The sequence below is a fragment of the Hippoglossus stenolepis genome, chromosome 15 (genome assembly GCF_022539355.2).
Source record: "Hippoglossus stenolepis isolate QCI-W04-F060 chromosome 15, HSTE1.2, whole genome shotgun sequence".
NCBI lineage: Eukaryota > Metazoa > Chordata > Actinopteri > Pleuronectiformes > Pleuronectidae > Hippoglossus > Hippoglossus stenolepis.
The window spans coordinates 5,589,700-5,611,178 of record NC_061497.1 but is presented as its reverse complement, the minus strand read 5'-3'; the positions used below and the strand labels follow the sequence as shown (position 1 = coordinate 5,611,178).

Here is a 21,479-nt window from a genome sequence, read left to right as displayed (position 1 = left end):
AGGGAACACATATTAACCATTAACTAGTTGCTTATTAGCATGCATATAAGTAGCATATTGGCTCTTTATTATTCATTATAAAACACTTTTAATGCCTTATTCTACAACTACTAGCCCATTAACTAACAGTTTTCCCTCAATAACCTCCTAATTACTGCTTATTGATGATAAGTAAGGAAGTTGTTGTACATGAATTACAATCTTAATATGCTTTGCTCAGTAAATTAAGTCTTTCTTACTCAGAACATGTTCCCCATTCTAAAGCGAGGTTTTGCAACAAATGTATAGAGAAATGGTTGAAAATCTGTGTGCTTCTTTACACACCAAAAAGCTGTCAGCTGAAATGTATACAGGACGTTTAGGCAGTACATTTGTGCTTAGCCTTGAAGAAACTTGAAAAAACCTTTTAATAGATATGTTTGAAAAGTGGTCCATTAATAATGGAGATATAACTACTTGTGCTGACTTTGTTCTTCTACAACCTGTGCATCTTAGTAAACCATTTTTTTCAAGGTAACCCATCACTTAGGAATAGCATCTGTTATTTGCAGTAGTTTTGTGCTACAATGGATTTACTAAGTGTGAAGAAGAGGCAACTTTAGAATAGGGAACCTGTGTGGGTTAATACGTGTCAAACTACTAGTGAATTAGTTATGAGCAAAACCTCACTTTATAGTTTATGCAAAATAAGGTAATGCAGAATAAGGCATTAATTAGTGCTTTATAATGACTAATAAATAGCCAATATGCTACTAATATGCATGCTAATAAGCAACTAGTTAATGGTTAATATGTGTTCCCCTATATAAAGTGTTACTGATATTTTCAATCTATACAAATGTGATCAGTGAAGAACGAACATACGGTCATAATAACTCCAGTTCTGGGCGACTTGGGAGTGTTGTCTGTATTGGGCTGTTTTCTCATTGTGCAGTTTTTTCTAAATGCTGCACGTGTTAAAAAAGAGGTTTTTCCCATTTGCAGTTGTTATCTCAGGGCTGCGTCTATACACTTGACACTGATTGGTCTGTAGACGGGCTTGGTTTGATGTTGGCGTGTTGTCAGTTCAACTACTGTATTGACTAACTTTTTTGAAAGAAGTGCAAATAAAAAAAAGTTGTCTTTCTGTTTGAATGGAGAAAATGAATGAATCTGTTCGTTTCTTGAATTTATTTGCCACTCGAATATCATTATAGTTTTACTAACAGCAAAATGGACTTTGTTGCAGTTCAAAAATACGCCTACATCGTTGAAGGCAAAAACTACTTATATGGAAGTATTATGACTACAAGCAATCCTGAGAGCCACTTCCTCTTCGTTCCTCTGTCCAAAGTATCCCCCCCCAAAATGTACACTCTGCAAACGAACCAAACCATGGCTCATTTAATATAAACAGAGACCACCTTTTTTGGTTGGATAAAATTTTGGTCTGTTGGCCTGGATCATAGTCAGAGGCACCTTTCACACTTGTTATTTCCATTCAGATTAAACTGAAAAGTCTGAAGGTCCAGACCAAAGAAGTGATTCAGAGTCGAAGTGAATTGAACTTTCAGGGCCACCATACTTTTTTTCTCAAGGCATTTATGTCTATAGACACAACACAAATTTGCTTTAAAAACATGACATATGGATATTATCAGTATATGTATTTTTACGATCTAAATTAGGCTCAGTGGCAGCTGCACAGTCCCTTTCACCTATCCAAACGACTGCCCTGTGTACTCACCGGCAGAGGCTCCACATAGAGGATTAAGAAGTGGAGGGAGAGGGAGAGGATGATGGCTCCCAGCAGCCAGATGTTGACCCAGGGAGGCATCCTGATCAGAGACTGGTTCTCAGACAAACTGTCAGGGAGAAGTTGTCATAGATCAAAACATGTTGACAGTTCAGCTCGTGTTGCCAAGATCAAACGAGGATATTCTGGCAAGCTCACGGATTTCATTCATTTCTCATAGGACAATTACATGTGAGATAAGTTCACATTTAATTAGAGTAGTTTGTCTCTAAATGTCACAAAATGCATCATAACAACAAGTCTCCCTTCTTCTAGCAACCACGAAAACAAGTGTCCCCTCTTGGTTTCGGATAAAATGCACTTTCACTGGTCAGACACTCCTTTATTTTAACCTTCCCTCTCTCAGATTCTTTCCTAAGTGAGACATTAGAATTTGTTTCTATAGGGAGCTACTGACAGACTTGCTCCATGAGCGTTCCTGGCAAAAACACATGGAGTTTTCCCCTCACACCACTGTTCCTTTTATTTCCTGTCTCCTCAAAAAAGGCATTATTCCATTTCTTAAGATGTGTGACCCGAGCCTGATTCATTTGCCACATCCACCAAATGCAGCATATTAAAAATATGGTCTTTATAAACAGCAACATGAAGTAATTTAGCAGAGAATGGGATGGATGCTTGTGATAGACGTGTTTTTTTATAGCATGGTAAAAGTGTGCTGTTATCCATCAGGCTGTTTGGTTGGATGACAGTGTCTCTTCTAGCCGACAGCTGTGACGTTACAGATCTGTTTACCTCAACATCCTAACATAAGATGACTGACCTGTTGAGTGAGTTGAACATTTCAATAGTGACCAGCACAGACAGGGCCATCGTTGTGGGGTAGCGGGATTCAAACACCTCGCAGTCTATGCCTTTGAACAAGGGGTTGTCCTCAGAACACTGCATGAAATGCCTCTGTAGAGAGAGACAGAAAAAGGGTGTGTTAGTGCGAGTGTGTGCATGTGTGTCACCAGGACCTCATTGACCTGGTTTGATGGAGCTCAGAACAGCTGCAGAACGTTTGGCCCCGTTCCTGCCCTGTGTGCAATCAAACCACCGGGGTCTTGCATCTCTTTCTATTTCTGTACACAGCTGGGATCCCCGAGCATCACTGAGTCCAACAGGAGCGGATGTAGAGAAGACAACAAGGCCGACTCAGCTGAAAAATGTCTTGCAACTCACCAGCTGATAGAAAGTTACTTGTGGGCCGTCATCATCATACAGGTACCACCATGTGGCAGCGCCCACCGTTCCAAGACCCACATATCCTACAGGAAGTCAGAGACATACGTGATCACCAGATGTCACTTCACACATGTCACAGATAGATCAGAAAATTGAGTCAAATAGTCAGGGGCGGATCCATGGGAGGGGCAAGGGGGGCACTGACTCCAGCTGAAATCTGATTGGCCCCTGATGTGCCCCTGTCCTGCCATTAGTCTTATTTTAAAAATAAACTAGTCACTCACTTACAATTAATATGACAATTTGTTCGGATTTTTTATTTTCTAATCTTTTTTGAAATACAAAATGTGCTTAAACAAGAAACAAATTTCTAAATATGTTCAACGTTGTGCTGTTTTGCTCAGAGCTATAGAGCTAAAGGTAAACAAGGAATTACTTAAATGTGCACTTTACTGAATCAGTAATTGTTCATCGATGTTGGACATGTAATTGGCCCCTCTGTGTAAATTGTGGCCCCTTTACGGTCCCTGATTTAGAAAAATCCTAGATCCGTCACTGCAAATAATATTATACCTCAACTTGTTACTATGCTGGACTGTAGGTGAGTTATAATATGATGTCACTGCAAGATGTTTGTGCAAAGGGTAGAAAACAAATCACAGCTTCAGGGGATATTAACTTCAGTGGTTTGGAGCTTTAAATTGGACAGAACCAGAGGCTGCCTCTTTACGCTAGAATATCATGATGCATAGCTATAGCCTTCCAGTGAGTCGCAGCATTTCTTAATACTGGAAAAGCCCATATAAATATAAGCTGCCATGACATTGCAGGAATGTGGTTTATACCCTTCTACTGCCTAAACATCCATCATTTAACTGGAGACCTGTTTACATGATGCCGGAGTCACTGATTATCAGTAATATTACCTCCAATAGCCAGGTATCTGAAGAAGAGCCAGCCAGAGATGAGAGGCTCCTTTGGGTTGCGGGGTGGTTTGTCCATGATGTCCAGGTCTGGAGGGTTAAAGCCCAGGGCGGTGGCGGGCAGGCCGTCGGTCACCAGATTAACCCACAGCAGCTGCACTGGAATCAAAGCTTCGGGGAGACCCAGGATGGCGGTCAGGAAGATGCTGGAGATGGACAAAGACGAGACACGCAAACGTCAGCCGAGGAGGTCCGACTGAAGGTGAAGTCTGCTTGACAAACTCTAACTGGGTGTTTCCCCGTTTTCCTCACCAGACGACCTCCCCCACGTTAGAGGAGATGAGGTATCTGATGAACTGCTTCATGTTGTTGTAGATGGCTCTGCCCTCCTCCACGGCAGCCACGATGGTGGAGAAGTTATCGTCAGACAGCACCATCTCAGACGCCGACTTGGCTACCGCGGTTCCCGAGCCCATGGCGATGCCGATCTCCGCTTTCTTCAGGGCCGGGGCGTCATTCACACCATCTCCTGTCTGCGACATGAAGGGAAGGACTTGTATCATTAATGCAGAATCAGAGACACAAGGTTATGTTTCAATTCCTGATAAATAAACAAAAAAAACCACTTATGTGAATTAAAAGATTCTTTCCGAACTATTTTCTGAGGCTGCAACACCAACTCTAAACATGATGATATTTTCTGGTACTACTTTAAAAAGATCAGAGGGACATTTTCTATGGATCAGAATTTTCTCATAAACCAGTGTTGAGGTGTCCCGCCACAGTGGGAGATTTTGTGGACTCAAACACTTCACCCACCCCTCCATCGGCATAGTGGTGAGTAGATAATGAGTCAATTAAAATTTTTCAGGGAACTATCCCTTTAATCCATGCCTTAAAGCATGTGGGGGGGCTCCTTTGTGCCATCAGCCATCCGACTGCATAACAACACATCACCCAGAGTCTAAGACTTATATCCATTATCCAAGAAAGTACTGCACATAGTGCTGCACATACTGTATATTGCATATTACAGAGAATTTTTGACAAATTTCACAATTACATCTTTCTACTGCACACTTATAAAACAGCCCCATATTGTATAAAGTGTTTCTATTTTTATCTTTTTTATTATAGATTTTGTTTCAATTCTTATTTTTATTTCTTACTACATTTTCCCCATGTGCTGCTATTTCCTTGTGCTGCTTTGTCAACTTTGAATATCCTCGACAATATCAATATAGGACCAGCTTATCTTAGAATCTTGTGACAGAAAAAACTAAACTGAAATCATTACTGCTTTATATGCAAGTTCCTTACTTTTTTAATTCAAAATGTCATTTTTGGAGCAGATTATTCTTTAAACAGTGATGAGTCTAACAAACTAACACTGGCTCAAAACTGCTACCTCATTATGCAAAGTCCAGACAGGAATAAGTCAAAGCTGAGGAAGAGGGAGATACTGATCTGTCGTAACGGGGCCTGGAGTAGCTTTAGACTGTGGTGACTGCTGAAGTCTGTCTTGACAGGCAAATGGTGAAATTATAGTTTCCCTCCCTCCCATCATCCCCTCTTCTGAGATGTGTGAGATGGGGGGGGGGCAGCAGAGCGGGCCAGAGATGACAGCTCTAGATTGCAGTGTCAGAGAGAGCAGCTTCAGAGAGAACATGACAAGCCTCGCTGGCCTCTACTCATGCATCCTGTTCACACCACACACAGGTGGAGGAAGGAGAAAAAGCATTTTGCCTTGCTAGAAAATAAAAGACATGTGTGACAAAGAGGATAATGTGTCTATTTGCAGAATGCATTAACAAGTGTCTGTAAATTGAAGTGGGTGGGTGGGACTCATTTGAGCTCTGAGTTGAGTGAGTTGCGTCACCCCCTCTCCTCACCATGGCGGTAATCTCATCGAATGACTGCAGGAATCCGACGATCTTAGACTTATGAGCCGGCTCGACACGGGCGAAGCACCGCGCCCTTTTGACGGCTTCTCTCTGCTCGTCCAGTGGAAGATCGTCAAACTCGCGGCCCGTGTAGGCCTTCCCCATCACGTCCTCCTCCTCCCCGAAGATGCCGATTCGTCTGCAGATGGCCACAGCTGTGCCCTTGTTGTCTCCCGTGATCATGATGACGCGAATGCCGGCCTCGTTGCACAGTTTGATTGCGCCGATCACCTCCGACCTGGGCGGGTCCAGCATGCCAACGCAACCAACAAACGTGAGACCCAACTGAAGGGAGAAAAGAAAGGGGGGGTTAAGTTGCACAGAATTGTACCTATAACTGAATTTACTACATTTCTATTTGTTTTGCTGCTAAAAACAAGGAATTAAAATGTTCAAGGGGAGAAAAAACAAGTGTAAAGCCTCCTTCTTTAGGGGGATAGAGATTCAATCAATTGACCCACCAACCCACCTAACTACCTACCCGTCTGTCGACTAATTCCAGAAATCTCTGTCTGTCTGTATATGGCTCGTATATCTTGAGAACCGTTCATCTGATTGGCTTCACACACACTCAAGCTTAACTAAACTTTGAATAAACATGTGCTGGAGCTTCTGGGTTCTTCCTGCAGCTGGTCTTAACTTTGTCATGGGTCACTTTTACAGTTTAAACAGCTGCAACCAGCATCACCACAGGCCAGGTAAACAGGCATGTTTAGAACAGACACTGTGGCTACAAACAACAGACAACAGCAAAGATGACATGGGAGGAATACATTGACCAATCTTTAGAAAATTCAATTAAAAAAGTGTACGAGGCTCTGGATGGTTCAGCCCCTCCGTATTAAGTATATAGTTAGGCTATATAGTTAGGCTAGGTACAGTCTTAAAGCTATTCAGAAAGTATACAAAAATATTAGTATTTAGTTTTATTTAGATTTAGTTTAGTTTTCCTTTACCTCATAGTCTGCAAATTTGTTGGAATTCTCCAAGTCCATGCTCTCTTTGCGTGGTGGGGTGTCATGAGTGGCCAGAGCCAGGCAGCGCAGGGTGTCCCTGCCTGTCCCCCAGTCCCTGATCCTAGACAATAGCTGCTCACGCAGGGCTTGTGTCAGCGCAACCTTTCCGGTCCCCACTCGTAGGTACTTACAGCGCTCGATCACGCTCTCTGGAGCACCCTGAGGGGACAGATTGTAATGGACAACAAGAGATATAAAACAATGGTGAAAATTGAATATGTTGTCCTATGTGTTCGAGGTTATACTATTAATTCATGCCTTGATGAACATCTTGCTCTGGGAGCCCGGCTTGACTGGCGTGCAGTAGACGGACATGGACTTGCGGTCACGGGAGAACTCCAGGGTGAACTCCTTCTTCATCAGCTGTTTGATCACCTGATGGGGAGGATATGGGAGAGATGACAAAGGAGGAGGAAGAAGAAAGAAGTGGTTGAAAAGGGTCAAAAGCTTGAGTTATGCAAGTATCCATGGGCTGCTGTCAGGCTGGTAGCTGTGACTGAGAAGTGTGGCTGAGCTGCTGACAGGTTGACACTTCAAACCAAGTACTTAACCACCTTGTCTGGATATCTGACTGCCACATGTGAACAACAGCAGCTGATGTTAGCGTAGACCTGGCTGAGGGTGATTAGCAATAACAAGTGGAAATATATGAGGAAAAAAATGGCTAAATGATAATGAGAAGGTGAATCATAATAGGGTTACTATAGGAACACAATATTCTGCACAAGATCAGGCCAGGTCCCTCCACACTGTTTTATCTGCATTTAGTGTCAAGTCCTTTTCTACCAGTAGGTGTCCCTCTAGTTCGGAGTCTATGCTGATCCCAGTGCACATGCAGGCTGAAAGGTTAACACTGATAATGCTGCCTGCTCAACACATAGCTGGGATGCTGGGATGTAAACACACCATGCCAGGGGTCTTAACATGTGATGGATGGGCGGAAATCTGTCAATGTGACAAACTTGCCGTTTCTATCAAACATGGCAAGACGTGCTAAGAAATGGCTGTCCGCTTTAAAAAAAAATAAAAAAAGGATTTTGCACCCTGATGAGATTTGGAAAGTTTCGATAATCTCATCTATAATTTGCTGAGGACGCATATTATTGTCAAGACGTGTCCTGCAGTGCACTGGGCCAAAACACATTTGCCGTCCCCACAAAGCTCATTTCATGTGAGACTCCAAAGTGTTTGTCACTGACGAGCTTTGTTCTTTTCTGAAAGTGAGACCAACAGGGGCTTCAATGACCTTTATCCACAGTGGAGCGAGAAGGCTCAGAACCAGTGGAAATGACTGGCTGCACTGACACACCAACATCAGCTTAGTGATCTCATTGGGGCATTACTCCCACACACAGCCCAGACTCAACACTTTCCACATACACCTGACACCTTCTCATAGAGGATGCCTTTGTTTGAGATAAGCTGCAGCCACAATTGACCTGAACTCAAATAAAAGCAACAGGCAGGCTTATGGTCTCTACAGCAGCTGTATATGACATTTTAAACAATATTACAAAAAGAAAAGGATATTTTTCCAATTATTCAAAAAGAAACACCTTTTTAAAAAAAAACAACGTAATTATGGCATTGAATTAATGAGCTCGTGTCATAGACTGAACCTGAAAACATTTTGTATAACGTCAGAGAGAAACTATCTGAGGGGCCCATTTATTAACAATCTGCCTTCTTTGGATCTATCTGAGTGCAAGCCTACAACTCCTCCTGAATCAACACAAATATCAACATGTTGATTATGTATATGGATTTATATGTATACATGGGTGTGTGTAGGTATATACAGTAAATATGACTGAAAAAGAAAGGAGATCCATACAAGGGAAGTGGGTTGAGATAGCTATATTTTTACTTCTTCTTACCCTACATACATCTAGTAAATGCAAGTGTTTACACAAATATATGGTGTATGGAACATGTGTTTTTTATTATATGCTCATAGAATTTTATATTTCATGTTTTCTTTACTTAAGTTTCCATTTTCATTCATAGTTAATGCAATGAGTTAGGTTTAACAATATGGGAGACTGTTTAATTTGTATGTCTGCGTTGGCGTGTAACGACTATGTTTCAAACTAATATTTTTATCATACAAAAGGTACCGTTGCCTGATCTCTGAATATATTTTTTCAGTGCACATTTGGTGATATTTGACATTGTAATATGAACATCCGTTTAAAATAACGGATATCTTAAGAGTGACATTTCAAACCAAACAATCACATGTTCACACCCTGAAGTCAAACATGTGCCTGTTAACAACCTTGTGTCTTATTAGAACTTAATAGAACTCAGAATCCTGACCTGCTGACTCATTGCAAGTCACTGTGGATAAGAGCAGCAACAATGATTAATGCAAAACATGATCTTGTACAGATATGTAAAGAGGGGGTACACAGGGTCATCACGTCGCCCCCTGTCCATGTGCACAACCATGGCAGTTGTACTCTGGTATAATGAGAGTATGAATATTTTCAGTGTTAGTGGTATATTCATGCTGCGATGTGCCGGGCGTGGAGCACATGCAACTACTGTTCAATGTCACCTCTTAACCATGACCTCCTTTTGTCAGTTGTAAACATGTGGTTGTTATTACTTAGTCGAAATGTGTCAGTTACTCTAAACTTTGGTTTATACACAGGTCCCTCATATGAACATCTTGGACAAACAATGACAATGCTCTACCTATCACACTATAAAGGTTCAGGTAATATTGTAATGGATTGTTACATGCTGCCCTAGTAGCTACTTACAGGAGAGGGTAAACCTGTCATATTGCTAAGCTTCAACAGTGAGCAATATATGAAAGTCTCTAAAATACACAGAGACAATTTCCAGGACAATTAAGTGTATTTCCAGGATATTTTGTCATTTCAAACAATTTCCAGGTTGTTTCCATGACTGGAAAAGTAATCTCAGTAATTTTCAGGTTACCCAGGATGCATGGGTATATATTTTTAACCTTACAATCCTGTCACACTGTTGGTGTGATGATGGACAGTTAAAATCGATTAAATTCGATACTGAACAACCAGGGATATCACATTTTCTAGTCTTCTAATTCCTCTACCTTCCTTCAAAAACTGGTACCCATAATGCAACTGGGTGTGTTATGCTAGTAGCTGCTTACGTAGCCAGGAGCCAATAGCCTCAAGCTGAAATGAGGAGCAACAGAGGTCTGCTCACTTCTTTCTAACTCCGCACTAACACACACACACACACACACACGTGTAGCTTACCGAGTTGCAGGCCCCGGCACGTTCCACCTTGCTTAGACCGGAGACATCAGTGTTGAAGACGTTCATCTTCTCCACCAAGGTGGTGAGAGCCGTCTCTGTGGCTTCACCCACCTTCTCATAAACACCTTTGGCCTGTAAGAGAAACATGCTGCTCAATAGTGATGCAGTATACAGAATAGGCTTTTATGGCCAAGTAGATTTACAAATGCAAGGAATTATAAACACTAGAGAAAGATGTGTACAATATAAACCTGAGATATGGCCATACTGTTCATATGCACATGAGTGGCCACGGAGGGTCTGAATTTCACAGTCACAGGTGGGTTCTTAACATTTATGCAGTGCAATGATGGGGTCCTGGGCCTTATTGATGAGGAGTAATTCATTTAATTCAGATGCTGTAGATAACATGGTAGTGCAAACAGCCCTACACAAGCATGCACCGTATCCATTGTTAAATGTGAACGATGACAAAACAACAACTCCGGAGCAAACATGCTGTGAACAAATCTGTGGGTCATCCACCTCTGCCTCCACAAACTTTGAGTCATACTGCTGAGAACTGGAGTAGGTGAGAGGAGGCCGTCACGGCGCACCACTCATCATTTGTTTGTGTGAGCGCGGACGGCGATAACACCCCGCACCTCTCCAGCACTCGCCTGCTCTGCACCCACCCACCCCCCCACCCCCTTCCTTCCTTCCTTCGGTTTAACACACTTTTAATCTCACTCGCAGGCTCTTTGATCAAAGATGCACAAAATTGGGGACGAAACGATTATTCACGGGCACAGAAACATTTAGTCGAGGGAGGACGAGTGGAATCTGAGAAGTGCCTCATCCCTGCCCTCTCTCCTCAGCATGGTTACCATGATAACATGGCGATAACAAAGAGGTGAGAAACCAGAGAAAATGACTTTACACCAGAGTAAAATTAGCTCTGCAGAAGAGGAGTCTTTACAGAATATATTATATATACACACATGCAGTCTTTGCATGAGGGAATTTGTAAAGAAACATGACAAAAGCAATACTGTGTTTGTTTCCGATAAGTTTATTTTGCATGGAATCTATAATAATAATATCTCTGTGTGTGTGTGTGTGTGTGTGTGTGTGTGTGTGTGTGTGTGTGTGTGTGTGTGTGTGTGTGTGAATGACCTCATTGAAGTCCAGTGAAGAGTCATTGCACATGGAGCACACAGTGGCCAACTCCAAAAGTCCATCATAGTCTCCACAATGGACGGGCCTGTCTCCTTTCAGTCTAGAAGAAAAACAAAGACACACACACACTAACGTCAGCCACAACACACTGGGGGGGGAAAAAAACACCTCAGAGTTCGCTACACCTCAGACACGGTGAACTCATCAATATTTATGAGCACGGAAGACCTTCATTTGTTTAGCTTTCCAAAGTTGACTAGAGGAACAGTGTTTGTACAGTAGTAAACAGTGCATTCGTGTGTGTGTGTGAGTGCGTGTTCCGGACGAGATGTGCTGATTGCATGACAACCATGGATCTCTTCCCAGTAGAGACTGCAACGGTTGCTAGCGAAGCTCCCACACAATAACCCACACTCTGCTGTTATGAAATCGACAGGTTCATGCAGAGTCAGAAAGCTGTACTCACCAAACAGCAAAATAAACAACATGCATACACAATGAAGTGCAGAAAGCCTTCTCCTACATAACGACTCGCCACCTACAGGTACTTGTATTCCTCCACAAATTCATTTGACTGAAACACTCTGACATGTTTAAATCTCTTTGTTCAGTTAAACTATTCACTCTACACTTGAACAATTACAACCAAGAATGTGAGTAATTCAGTAAAAACACAGAGCAGCTAAGGCTTGATGATGCTGCACGAGAGTTAGCACATAAGAGGCAACTGAAACACAAGTTTACTAAAACTTATTCTGGTTAGTTAATTTTGAACTAGCTGTAGTTTTCTTACAGGTTTTTCATGCAATCCAGTAAAAAGGGAATCGTGAACAAGCATCTCACCATCCTTCTGAGTTTAATAAACTAACCTTGGCAACATTTCTGCACTTAAAAAAAGATGTGCTAATGACATAGCACGTCAGAGTTTAAATCAAGATCGGTCTAAAAGTAGTTTCCAAATTAAATTTGTGATTTGCGTTTTTTTTAATTAGACTTAAAGCCTCCAAACACCGAATTAAAGATGTCTCCTGCTGTTTTTTACGTCCAATTAAAAATGTTTTCTTCACCTCTGTGTATTAAAGCACAGCTAGCTACATTTTCAGGGAAATCATTAGCAGCGATGTGACACATCTTGGACCACAACACAGTTTTCTTGTATATTGTTTTGACGATAACAGTTCAGTTCATGGAGAAATATGTTTGTAAAATGTGAGACGATCATTTGATGAGGGTATTAAAGTTGCACAGGCGTGCCCCAATTAAAGTAATACATGCTTGAACTGTGACACTTACATTTGTCCCTCAGGGGCATATGTAGAACCAGTTATAGAGAACTCATGAAGGGTGCAGTTTAAATCTTCCACCTTGTCAACGACGAACATCTGGAGAGGAGAAAAGGCAAACACAGACAGGGGAGGTGTAGTTAGTTAATTAGTCAGACATGCGGTTGGTCTTTGTGAGCTGTGGCTGCCCACTGCTGTTGAAACTGTTAGGATGGATTAAATGAAGAAATCGGTCTGTTGCTAGAGCAGTAAAATAAAAACAAAACATCTCGGCAGTGAATGAGAAAGTGACCCTGTGGATTCCTGTGGACTGAGACGTTGTTTTAACCCACATGGAAGTAGGTAGTCACAGTACTGACCAGTCTAAATATTGCTTAACTCAAATTATTCCTCTTCTCGACAAGTCTACCTGCTCCTCCAGTGGATCCATCATTACAAAATTGTGTTGCTTGAGCAAAATAAGATGCACACAATCATATCTCTGCTTAGTTTTCTTCATGAAGTCAGACTCTTCCATTTAACATGTAATTATACATGTAATTTAGAAAAAAATATGGATTGTGTCTTTAAATAGAGGGAATTGAGGAGGATGACGAGCATTGTTTAGACCTTCTGTGAGGGTGCACCAACAATCATGGGATCTTATTATTTCACTCACCAAATAACCTTAAATAATATTGTAGCTTCAATCAGTAGAGGTATGTGCTCGACTATTTATGATCTCTTTTGTGAATGAGCAGCTCTGAAATGACGGCATGCCCTTGTGCTGTTTGGTTCACACAGGTGATACAATAGCTTGGTTGTCACTGTGGAATTGTAGCAGTGCTGTTGGCACATCTTTGACAAGTGATTTACTCCAATTATAGAAGCAACACACACTTCAAATAAACAACGAGGGCTGCATCATGTCTACATAAGAAGCTGCCAACAAGAACTTATTAGTCCTGCCTTGCTTTTTGACCTGCTCCGGAAAAATGAAAGGTCATAAGATATATGAAAATCAAATTCAGAGTAGTACAAATCAGATGGAAAGATTGTTACTGGAGAGGTGGAGTTTAAACTATGAGCTAAACTGAAGGATCCAATGGTAAGAAATCTCTGAAGGTGGCTGTGCTATCAGCTCAGCCCCAGATTCTTTAGTGTTTCCAAACACGCATCAGGCAAGACAAGCACTGATCACACGTCTCGATGCAAAGCTTCATCGGTCACTCACACAACCACTCACACACTCCAGTCAACTGCAGAAAAACAACACAAGTCAGAGAAAGTAGAGGAAAGAGCCGGAGTCCCTGGGTCCATGGATTTGCTTGGTTAGCAAATCTTCTTCCCTGAAATTCCCCCGAGTAGTGATTCACGACGTACTGGTAATGCTGATACACTGATTAAAAACAGGGGAGGTGTGCTGTGGCTGCTGGTCAGAGCGAGACAGGCTCCGTCTTTCTAAACACATACATGCACAACAGGCTAATAGACTGTCCTTGATATCTATTGCCTTGTTATTACTATTATTCCCTTTTTTTACAACTTGACATTTAAATGAAGAAAACAGTAAACACACATACACGGAGGGGCAGCCCCCGTAGAACCTCTGTTTGAGAGTCCATTAAGTCCAGCTGATTAAAGAATTAATGAAGCAGCTATTTGGTTAAACTTGGTCTCCTCCTCGATTCTTCTGCCAGTGTGTGTGTGTGTGGGTGTGTGTGTGTGTGTGTGTGTGTGTGGTTAGCAGCCATTAATTTACAAAGAAACAGAAAATCGATGGCAGACCTGGGATGTGGGGCAGCTGTTGTCCCTCCAGCATTACGTTTGAGCCTCTTCAAGGAGATATTACTTCTTAACAACTCTCTGCAGCAACAGGGTTACTACATTTAGTCTCCTGCTCTAGTCTAGTTTGGAGAGGATTGAAACAAAGTGATAAATAACCTCTGTGATTGGTTGTTTTCAAGCTTTATTAAATTTTTCAAGTATCTGTGCTTTACTTCAGTAGATAATGTCAGGTACTTTTCACTTTTACTATATATATATATATATATATTATATATATATATATATATAAATATATATATATATATATATATATATATATATATATATATATCTGTACTCCCTACTCCACTACATTTTTACAATGCATTGTGTTAAATGTTTTTTTTAAAAATATTTAAAAAAGTAAATCAACGATGAGAGAGGAATTAGTCCATTGATCCAATCAGAGCTGACCTAGCCCCCGCCTCCTTCAATGACAGCAAAGTGCAGCAGTGGTAAAGAAGAATCAAAAATTAAATAGGATACACTTGGCAAGTGGTTTTACTTTTAATATTTTAAATGTATTTAAATGCAAATATGTACTTTTACTCAGAAGTTAATGAGGTACTTTTACCTGGGGGACATTTAAGTTGCACTTTCTCTTAAGACAAATATTTGAGAAGTTCTTCCACCACTGCGCACATGTAACATAACTAATGATCTCATTAAGATCAACCTGGCTGTTTACTGTTCCCTCTCCTTCACAAGGTGCACTGTGTGGAAACAGTGTTGATTGATTAATATCAACTGAAACTTGTTCAGGACATTAATGCAATCCCCCGCAAATGTAAATAATCTTGTGACGGCGTGTCAACACCTTGTGTTACTTCAAATGTTTCAGTTGATATTATGTGACATATTACAAATGTTTTGTTTGCATATTCTTACACATGTGATTACTCAAACTAAGGCTCAGGCTCAGTATTGGGCCACATCTCAACTATTTGCCCCCAGGGACCCACCAGCAGGTTAGTCCGGTCCTGCTGCTGCTTCACAGTCACAAACATTCTGCTGCTGAAACACAGGGTGGCGCTCAATATGAAGCAGTTCCTCAAAAACTTATCTTTTTAACCAATGCAGGAAGTAACAGCAACAGACTGTACACCTCACTCTCCTCAACAACCAGTAACCAACTCTGTTTTTCTGCTGTTGAGTGGACAACTACTCACATATGTGCAGAATGAAATTAGATCAATGTTGCAAAGATGATGACTTACATAGTTTCTCTATCGCAGTATTTCTGTATTATGTGTATAAGTATCTGCTCAGTGCATTTTTCCTGTAGTATTAATCCACACTTACAGTACCACCACTAACCATGGGCGTCACCGAATCAACCAGTACGAAATATGAAAAACTTCTATGTTTTCTGTATTTTTACCTCCACCAAGGAGGTTATGCTTTCATCTGCATTTGTCTGTTAGTTGGCAGGATTACATGATAACTACTGGATGAATTATCATGAAATTCAATGGAAGGATGTCATATGGGTCAGAAAAGAACCTATTACATTTGGTGAGGATCAGGATCAGGGGTCGGATCCAGGATTTTTTTTTTCTTATTTTCTTTAACGTTGCAAGATGGGGAGTTTTTCAACATTTTCATTTTAGAGAATAATTCATGGGTTTTGATGTTTTTTAGGGGACTGATATTTATGTGTGTGTGTGCAATTTGGTGCAGATCCAAAATAAAAACCTGGATCTAGTGAATGTAAATGTGCTTTCATAAAAAGGGACTGATGGGCCTTGGTGGAGGTATGTGCTCTACTGATTACTATTCTAGGTCTCTTTGTGATCATTGCCATTCGGGTCTTAAAACTGTGTTTGTGTATAAGTTTATGTAGAATGTGTCTTATGTCAGCTGGGTGGCTACAGGAACAAACAAACCTATGCTAGATGTTAATTTATATGTGTATACTTCCAAAGAAAGAAAAGTCATATTAGACATAACAGGTTAGCTCGATAGTTGGTGACCTACTTATATGTTAAACTGCCTTATTCCATCTCTGCAGCTAAAGCCTGTACGATCACAGAGGGACTGCAGTACTGATGTTCAATTACGGATTCTTAATATCACCGCTATATTGTTTTTGTTCACTGATTTATAGTTTCATATCATCAGGGTGTACGGTCCCTTTAAGGTTCTTTAAATAGCCTCACCTCACCTCTCCGCTCAATTCTTAATTTCACAAAAGGTCATCACATTCACTAGTCTCAGCTCTACCATTCTATAAGAAATCTTCGATGAGTACAGAGACTCAGGGCACACACAGAGGAGGGTCTGAGGAATAAAATGAGGGTGTTCTTTCATCCGTGGTCAGTTCCCCTCACTATCTGATCCGCTGTGGTCTCCAGGGAAACGAGGCACAAGTGTGATCCATGTGACTCAAGTTTGTATCCTTCTACTTCACTCCCTTCCTCTGAGCTTGAATGAGGAAGAATGGTGAGCAACCCTTTTTTATGCGTGCATGGGTTTTGTGCATCTCTGCATGTGTTGTTTGGAGGGACAAAGGGAAATACAGTGTCATGGTACGGAGGGAAATCCCAGGAAGTCCTGACCATACAGGGATACCCCCGAGGCAAGGGGAGACACACGGCCCAATCAGGAGCACAGGCTAGAGGCCAGTCCAAGGATAAGCACAGATGGATAAGCCTGGGCAAACATTCAATGTGGACATTAAACCATGACGCAAAAGAAACTCCCATAAAAAAAAATAGCAGTGGTCCGAGCACACAAGGAGGGACAAGTTAAACAACCACAAAAACGACTATCTCCAGGAAACACTGATGAGAAAAAAAACTGCAAAGAGGAAGAGAGTACGTGTGTGTGTGTGCGCCCCCTTATCTCCCACCAGAGAGCTGAGCACAGCGAGCCGGGGAGTTTCGGTGGAAGAAGAAGGTCAATATTGACCAACGTCAGCGGCTCTCACTCTTTTTCTGTCTGGGAGGGACTCAGGAGTGCGGTGAGATCACTCCTCCGGGTTCTTCCTGCTGGAGGGAACTCCCTGCTGCTACGCATTAATCACACACACAGGAAGAGAGGAGAGGAGAGGGAGGGGCCTTTCTATGGCAGTCCTCCTTTAGAACTCTATTTCACAACAGAAATGATACAGACTGATAAGATAGTAGTCCACTTATTTTTTTTAATCCCAGGTTCTCCTGACCATGGCCAAACACAAAGGATTGCATTCAATCAGCAGATCATCAACTTCTGCTGTAGATTATTAACTACATGTTCTATTGTCCTGCAGTCCCCACAGTGGAAGCTGTTCAGCCAAATTTACAAACTGTAGGTTCACTTATAAGTGGGCTATCACTTCAGCTCAATTCAGGCTCCGAGTGTGATCCTCTGCCATCCAACAATCAGCAAAAGTTCAAGTAAAATTAAAGTAAACTCTAGACTCAGGGTCTTCCTGGGTCCTGATCTAAGACCGTCTCAGGTCTGTGTTAATATGTCGAAAATAAGAACAAAGTTTGGGAAAACATTATTCTTAAAAAAATTAATTACATTAGTTAATCATGATTAATAGCATTATCGTTCATCCAGCTTGGCAACACAATATTGTCTTTGAGCGAGGCCTTCAAATTATTTCTAGAAATCACTCTTATATAAACTTCTTTGAGTTTACATTATTATTATTATTTGACTGCTCTTTTCAACTACAGCTCCTTGTTAACTGATAGCGGTTTTCTCTATTGGGTCCAGGTAGGTTTTATACAGGCTTGTTTAAGATTCTGTAAAGCTAAATTCTTATTTAAACATTAGAGACATTTTAAGATCTATGTGTCCCATGCAGGCCGGGAGGTAGAGGTTTACACCGACCATAACCCCCTTGCTGTTCTTGCTCCGTTTCAAACAGCGAATGCAAGAGTGGCTGGCATGGAGAACGTCTTGGCTGATGCACTATCCCATATGCCGATAGAGGGGCCTACTTGAATAATGGCTTTGTCAGTTATACTTTATTCAATTTTGTGTAAAATTTTGCAAAATAACATATCTCTACTACTGTTAAGCTCTATGGGTCACGATTCTTAAATAACCGACAACAGTTGTCCAGGTTCCAGTGGTGACAGTTATCTTACTCATGACATCTAGAGGTTCCAGTGGAAATCAGTGAATGAGCAGCCAGCACTGTCCTCTAATAACTGTTTTCTCTTAGTTACTGCCTTTAGCCCAAATTGTAATTGATGTAAGGACAAGAAGTGTTAACTCAGATTAGGTGTGAGGGCGTGTGTGTGTGTGTGTGTGTGTGTGTGTGTGTGTGTGTGTGTGTGTGTGTGTGTGTGTGTGTGTGTGTGTGTGTGTGTGTGTGTGTGTGTGTGTGTGTCAAGAGCCCTTAACAGGAGCCAAGACAAATAGCAGCGCTGATATTTACTCTGTACTTACTCTGTAGCAAAGATAGCTAGAAAGCAACGCACACACACACACACAAAAAGGTGGGGCTGTGTAGTACAGAGCAGTCGTGAATACCATAGGAGCTTTCTGTATTTGCTTCCTGGTGTAATTATGTACATACATAAATACAAGCATAATATTAGAGGACAGTTCAGGACATGGATCCCTGAGGTGCGTTTATTCTGGCATTGTGACATTTTGGAAACCTTCGCTGCTGTGCATGTGTGAGCTGATCTGGTGATAAGCTGTCGAGCTCTGGGCGCTGCTGGGCCATGCCAGCCTGTACTACTCCTCCAGCAGCTATCTCATACCTGTCAAGTGAAGGTAAACATTACAACGCCACAAGGATTTTCCATCCGCCTTTAAGCTGTTCAGGGGAAACAAACACACATACACACACACAGGGAAAAGGGCGTATGAACTGTGGAGACTGACATGAATAATGAACAACAAACCCTTGTAGACTTCACCTCTGCAGCACTTTTTCACAGGGAGTTCCCCACAAGCTTTTTTTTTTTTTGAAGAGTCAATCAAATGACAGGATGTGGAAATGAAATGATTAGCCTTAAGTTTCTGCTCTGGAACAAATCCTGCTGCGTGTCCTGATCTTAAATAATAAGGATGTTTTTGTTTCCAAAATGCCACTTACTCTGCACACAGACATCTGGTTGGTGGTGAGGGTGCCCGTCTTGTCAGAGCAGATAACAGAGGTGCAGCCCAGGGTCTCCACAGAGGGGAGGCTGCGAACGATGGCGTTCTTCTTGGCCATGCGGCGCGTGCCGAGGGCGAGGCAGGTGGTGATAACAGCGGGCAGGCCCTCGGGGATGGCGGCCACAGCCAATGCCACGGCGATTTTGAAGTAGTAGATGGCTCCTCTGACCCAGGAGCCGCCGTGGACGGGGTCTCCGAAGTGGCCGATGTTGATCACCCACACGGCTACACAGATCAGGGAGATGACCTTGGAGAGCTGCTGTCCGAACTCGTCCAGCTTCTGCTGCAGAGGTGTCTTCTCTTGCTCCGTCGCCGCCATCTGGTTGCGGATTTTGCCGATCTCTGTGGTCACGCCAGTGGCAATGACGACGCCTATGGCACGGCCCGCAGCGATGTTGGTGCCCTGAGGGAACAAAGCAAGGTATGTGAATAATAACATTATTATTGCTGTGGAGGCAGAAGATACAAATGACTGGGCTGAGAGCTGCAGGGGTAGTGGGCGATGCTCACAGAAAACAGCATGTTCTTCTTGTCCTGGTTGACAGCTCTGGGGTCAGGAACAGGGTCAGTGTGTTTGATGATGGACACAGACTCCCCTTTAAAAAGAAAAGAAAATGAGACTAGATCTGCGAGTGTGTGAGGTGAGAGCAGCGATGAGATGCTTCGACAGTGCCAAAGCCAAACAAAGTTACATTCACAGCCTAGAGGGTAGAAACTATCACAGAAAACAAGATTGCTTATAACCTTAGGTCTTCCAAGTTCAGTTCAAACGATAAGGGGTGTGCACTCTATTCGAATGATGTGAAGCCTTAAAGCTGGATCTGTGAGATGAGACATGAGAAATACCTGTGAGGATGGACTGGTCCACTCGCAGGGTGGTGGACTTTATAGAGGTCAGTCTGATGTCAGCAGGCACCTTGTCACCAACTAACAAAAACATATACCAAAAAACCCACATAAACATACGGTACTGTATGCTAACACGCTCATAATGACAACATGCGGATATTGAGAAGGTGCAACGTTTAGCTTGTTCAACATCTTAGTTCAGCCTGTTTACATGCTAACATTTGCAAATTAGCATAAAGCACAAAGTACAGCTGAGTATTGTCATCAGTTTTGCAGCTATTGGGAAATCGGAAATGTTGGCATGACCATCAAGATATCAATAAATTAAATATGGATACATTAGATATAGGAACATTAAGTATAATGTTTAAAAAAATCTTTGTGATATGCCAAACTGTTTCACTGAAAGGGCAAAATCCTTGACCTAGAGGAAAAGTCAGGAGATTAGAACTTATCACCTGGACACCGCGAGCATCAGAAACACATTTTGTGGGGATCTAGTTCAAAAAATATTTCACTCTGAACCAGAAATGTCAACCTGCTCGCTGAAATAGAGGAAAACTCAGGGGATCCCCACAGAAATTCGGCAGTATCCTCTGTGGACCATGAGTTTCTGTATAAGGTGTCATGGTTATGCATGTAATAGTTTCTTCAGTCTGCGTCAAAGTTGTGAAATAAAGGAGCAACCAACTCACAGACCAAGAGCCATCCCAAAAGCTGCTAGCGTGACCAAAAAATGGACAACAGGACATCCAATGAAAGCTAACATACCACTTTAACACAAACAGGGAAGATGACGCTGGTCTCCTAAGAAGTTTGACCTTCAGCTTGTGTCCTCCGAGGAGTCCATAAGTGTAGCTGCAGGTGAACACTCACACCCTATCGAGTGTCTGTGATCGAACAATAAATCCCTGAGCAAAGAAACATGGTTGGATTCAGACCAGGCTCCGGCTGCAGCCTCAAGTAAACAACGGCTCGATACAGCCTTGATGGAGTCATGTTGCCGTTTTCAAATGATCGATTATTTCACCTCCTCTTTGTTCCTCCCTTCACTCTCTCCGTTCCTCTGATAACAACCCGTCCTCACAAGTGGCAGAAACTGCAGATGAAGCCCGGAGTAAATGCTTCTCATCTTCTCCACCACAGCCTGATAGTCTGTTCATTAAGCTTCCGTATTAA

The 21,479-nt window shown here is 42.0% G+C and overlaps 1 protein-coding gene across 3 annotated transcripts in view; it reads right to left on the bottom strand.

The window, feature by feature from the left end:
* The window catches only part of atp2a3 (ATPase sarcoplasmic/endoplasmic reticulum Ca2+ transporting 3), a 50,566-nt gene that overhangs the window by 4,701 nt on the left and 24,386 nt on the right, over window positions 1-21,479 (bottom strand). For all 3 annotated transcript variants that reach the window (XR_007034862.1, XM_047343496.1, XM_035177759.2), the window contains exons 6-19: window positions 20,298-20,378; window positions 19,962-20,047; window positions 19,390-19,854; window positions 12,550-12,638; window positions 11,254-11,356; window positions 10,099-10,230; window positions 7,103-7,219; window positions 6,785-7,003; window positions 5,778-6,113; window positions 4,198-4,418; window positions 3,889-4,091; window positions 2,960-3,045; window positions 2,559-2,692; window positions 1,727-1,844 (exon numbers count right to left, since the gene is read on the bottom strand). Coding sequence is in view for 2 of the 3 variants with exons in the window: in XM_047343496.1 (XP_047199452.1) it covers window positions 1,727-1,844; window positions 2,559-2,692; window positions 2,960-3,045; window positions 3,889-4,091; window positions 4,198-4,418; window positions 5,778-6,113; window positions 6,785-7,003; window positions 7,103-7,219; window positions 10,099-10,230; window positions 11,254-11,356; window positions 12,550-12,638; window positions 19,390-19,854; window positions 19,962-20,047; window positions 20,298-20,378 (2,390 nt within the window). In the remaining variant the exon portion in view is untranslated. The remainder of the gene's footprint in view (window positions 1-1,726; window positions 1,845-2,558; window positions 2,693-2,959; window positions 3,046-3,888; window positions 4,092-4,197; window positions 4,419-5,777; window positions 6,114-6,784; window positions 7,004-7,102; window positions 7,220-10,098; window positions 10,231-11,253; window positions 11,357-12,549; window positions 12,639-19,389; window positions 19,855-19,961; window positions 20,048-20,297; window positions 20,379-21,479) is intronic.